We start from the raw sequence: 2,128 nt of genomic DNA, 5'->3' as shown, positions 1-2,128 counted from the left end.
CCCCCGCGCCCCCGGAACCTCGCGCCCAGAGACCCCGCCCGCATCCAGGGCACCCCCGCGCCGCCCGCGCCCCGGTGCCCTCCACGCACTCTGGCTGGAAGGGGCCGCGCCTGGGCCGCGCTGCCACTTGTTGAACCGACTTTGGTGTCGCCCATTCGAGCTCTTGTCGTTCCTGGGGCTCACGTGCTTGTCATTTTGTAGCGAGAGAGAAGCAGGAAGTTTGGCGTGACAAGCTGTGCGTTAAGGGAACCCCAAAAGTGGACCCGGACGGCGTGGGGTGGCTTGCCTCCCCCACCCCACCCCCGCGCCCAGCAACCTGTGGACGGACGGGGACTTGGAAGTGGATCCCGCGCTGCGTCCTCTGCATGGACTGGAGGGGCGTAAGTCTCCCTCGGACTTTCGCTGTGACCGGGGAGGAAGGGCGCGCTGGGTGGATAGCTGCGCTCTTCCTACTTGGTTTCCCCCTGAATCCAAGGGCACCGGCAGATCCGAGGTTTATTCCTCAGTCCGTTTTAAGTGGACTCTAGTGTTTGCATTTTATCGTGGGGTACCTCTACTTTGAGTCTGAGCTTCCATAACTTTAAAATACTTAAATACAAAAACCTCAAGTCGACTCATTACTTAGTTTATGACTGTCAGCGCTGAGAAGTTTTTAAGATGCGTTAGACTTCTTGACTGTGCTTCCGTTTCACAGTACTTAAGAAATTAACCTGAGCATATAGATTCTGCTTCTTCAAACAAGTCAGCTGTCACCTCACTGTCTCTTGAATGTGCCCCGGATCACAGCAGGGCCGGAAGGGAAGTGCATCCTCGCTCTGATGGTAGAAGGTGGGGAGACACTGTGATTATTTTGAAGTTCTTGACTATAACCCTGAAATAGATATTGAAATCAGAATTGTTCAGGAACAGTGGGTTTTCTTTAAATTGAGTTGGTTCATACAGGGCTTCTAGACAGCGATTCAGACAAGTCTCTGTTTCAAGTCTTCATTTTATTTCACCTCCTCGGGAATTTCCTGGGGGGGCCGTTTCCTGCTTTGGTGTCTCCTTTGTGCTGTGGGCAGTGGTGGTGGCAGCCCTGGCCCCCTCCCATGACTTGGTAGGTGATTCCCTCCTTTCCCTCGATGTCCGTGAACTTAGAGCTTGGTTCTGGAGCTCTGTTCCTCTGGTGCACTCTGTGGTGCCACTTCGAGGGTCACACTGCTAGGGCGGCAGTGTGTGGCGTGGAGGGGAGCCATCGTCATGGCTCTGCCCTGAGGATGGGTCCTTACGTTTTCTTGACTTACACTGGATTTGGGGGCCACAGCAGGGAAATACGTAATGAGTCCCTTGTTGCTCCTAGAAATATGTAATGGAGAACGTGCCAGTTACTGTGTTTATTTAAAGTGGATTCATTGGGACCTTTCCTAGTTACAGAGACATTTGCTCACGTGCGCTCATGTGCGCAGGGGACAGGCATGCAAAGAGGCTCATCTGTTTTTACTGGTGGATGAAAGAACTAGAATGTTTAGGTAGTTTTCACAGGTGCATTGCAAACATTTGGAAAAAAAAACTTTAGAACAGTTTTTTTAAAAAACCCACATTTTTACATAAACCGTTTCAGCTTTTTCTGCAGTAATATTTCTTAAAGGAAAATTGACTTTCACATGTGTTATAAGTGGTCATAATTTAAACACGTGCACCAAGACCTTGGACATTTTCGTGCATGTTATTTAATTTGATTCTCTGTGGCCTCACGTAGTGGGTGGTTCTTACTCGTTTCAGTCAAGGAAACGCAGGCTCAGAGAGGTGAAGCCACTTGCTTGTGAGAGCTCAGCCTGTGAGCAGGCCAGCCTGAACCTGGGTCCTCTGTCCAGCCGACCAGAGCCCACCTTATGTCCTCTTGGAAATACTTGCCATGGTTTTTCTTCATTGTGGTGCAGTCCGCTCTCTGATTTTGGTGGTCTGCGGTAACTTTGCTTGCATGTCTTGTACTGAGTATGGGGACATGGCCATGTCCTTTGTCTTCCTAGCCTCTGTGTGATGCAGGAGTGGCTGTTTCCAACAGGGAGAGAGTGGTGTTTGGCCCCATTTGCCTTGTTAAGTGTCACTGCTTTGGTTACTATGGCAGCATAACAAATTATCTCCAAAA

General features: G+C 50.5%; 1 protein-coding gene across 2 annotated transcripts in view; it reads left to right on the top strand.

Annotated features, from left to right (window-relative positions):
- The first annotated feature begins 6 nt into the window (after window positions 1-6).
- Window positions 7-2,128, top strand: part of FAM53A (family with sequence similarity 53 member A) — a 16,477-nt gene continuing 14,355 nt past the window's right edge. For both annotated transcript variants that reach the window (XM_023520226.1, XM_011374684.2), the window contains exon 1: window positions 7-380. In XM_023520226.1, the coding sequence (XP_023375994.1) occupies window positions 366-380 (15 nt within the window). In that variant the 5' untranslated portion in view covers window positions 7-365. The remainder of the gene's footprint in view (window positions 381-2,128) is intronic.

This window comes from Pteropus vampyrus, unplaced genomic scaffold (assembly GCF_000151845.1).
Source record: "Pteropus vampyrus isolate Shadow unplaced genomic scaffold, Pvam_2.0 Scaffold253, whole genome shotgun sequence".
NCBI classification, from domain to species: Eukaryota; Metazoa; Chordata; class Mammalia; order Chiroptera; family Pteropodidae; genus Pteropus; species Pteropus vampyrus.
This window is presented reverse-complemented; position numbering and strand designations above follow the sequence as displayed.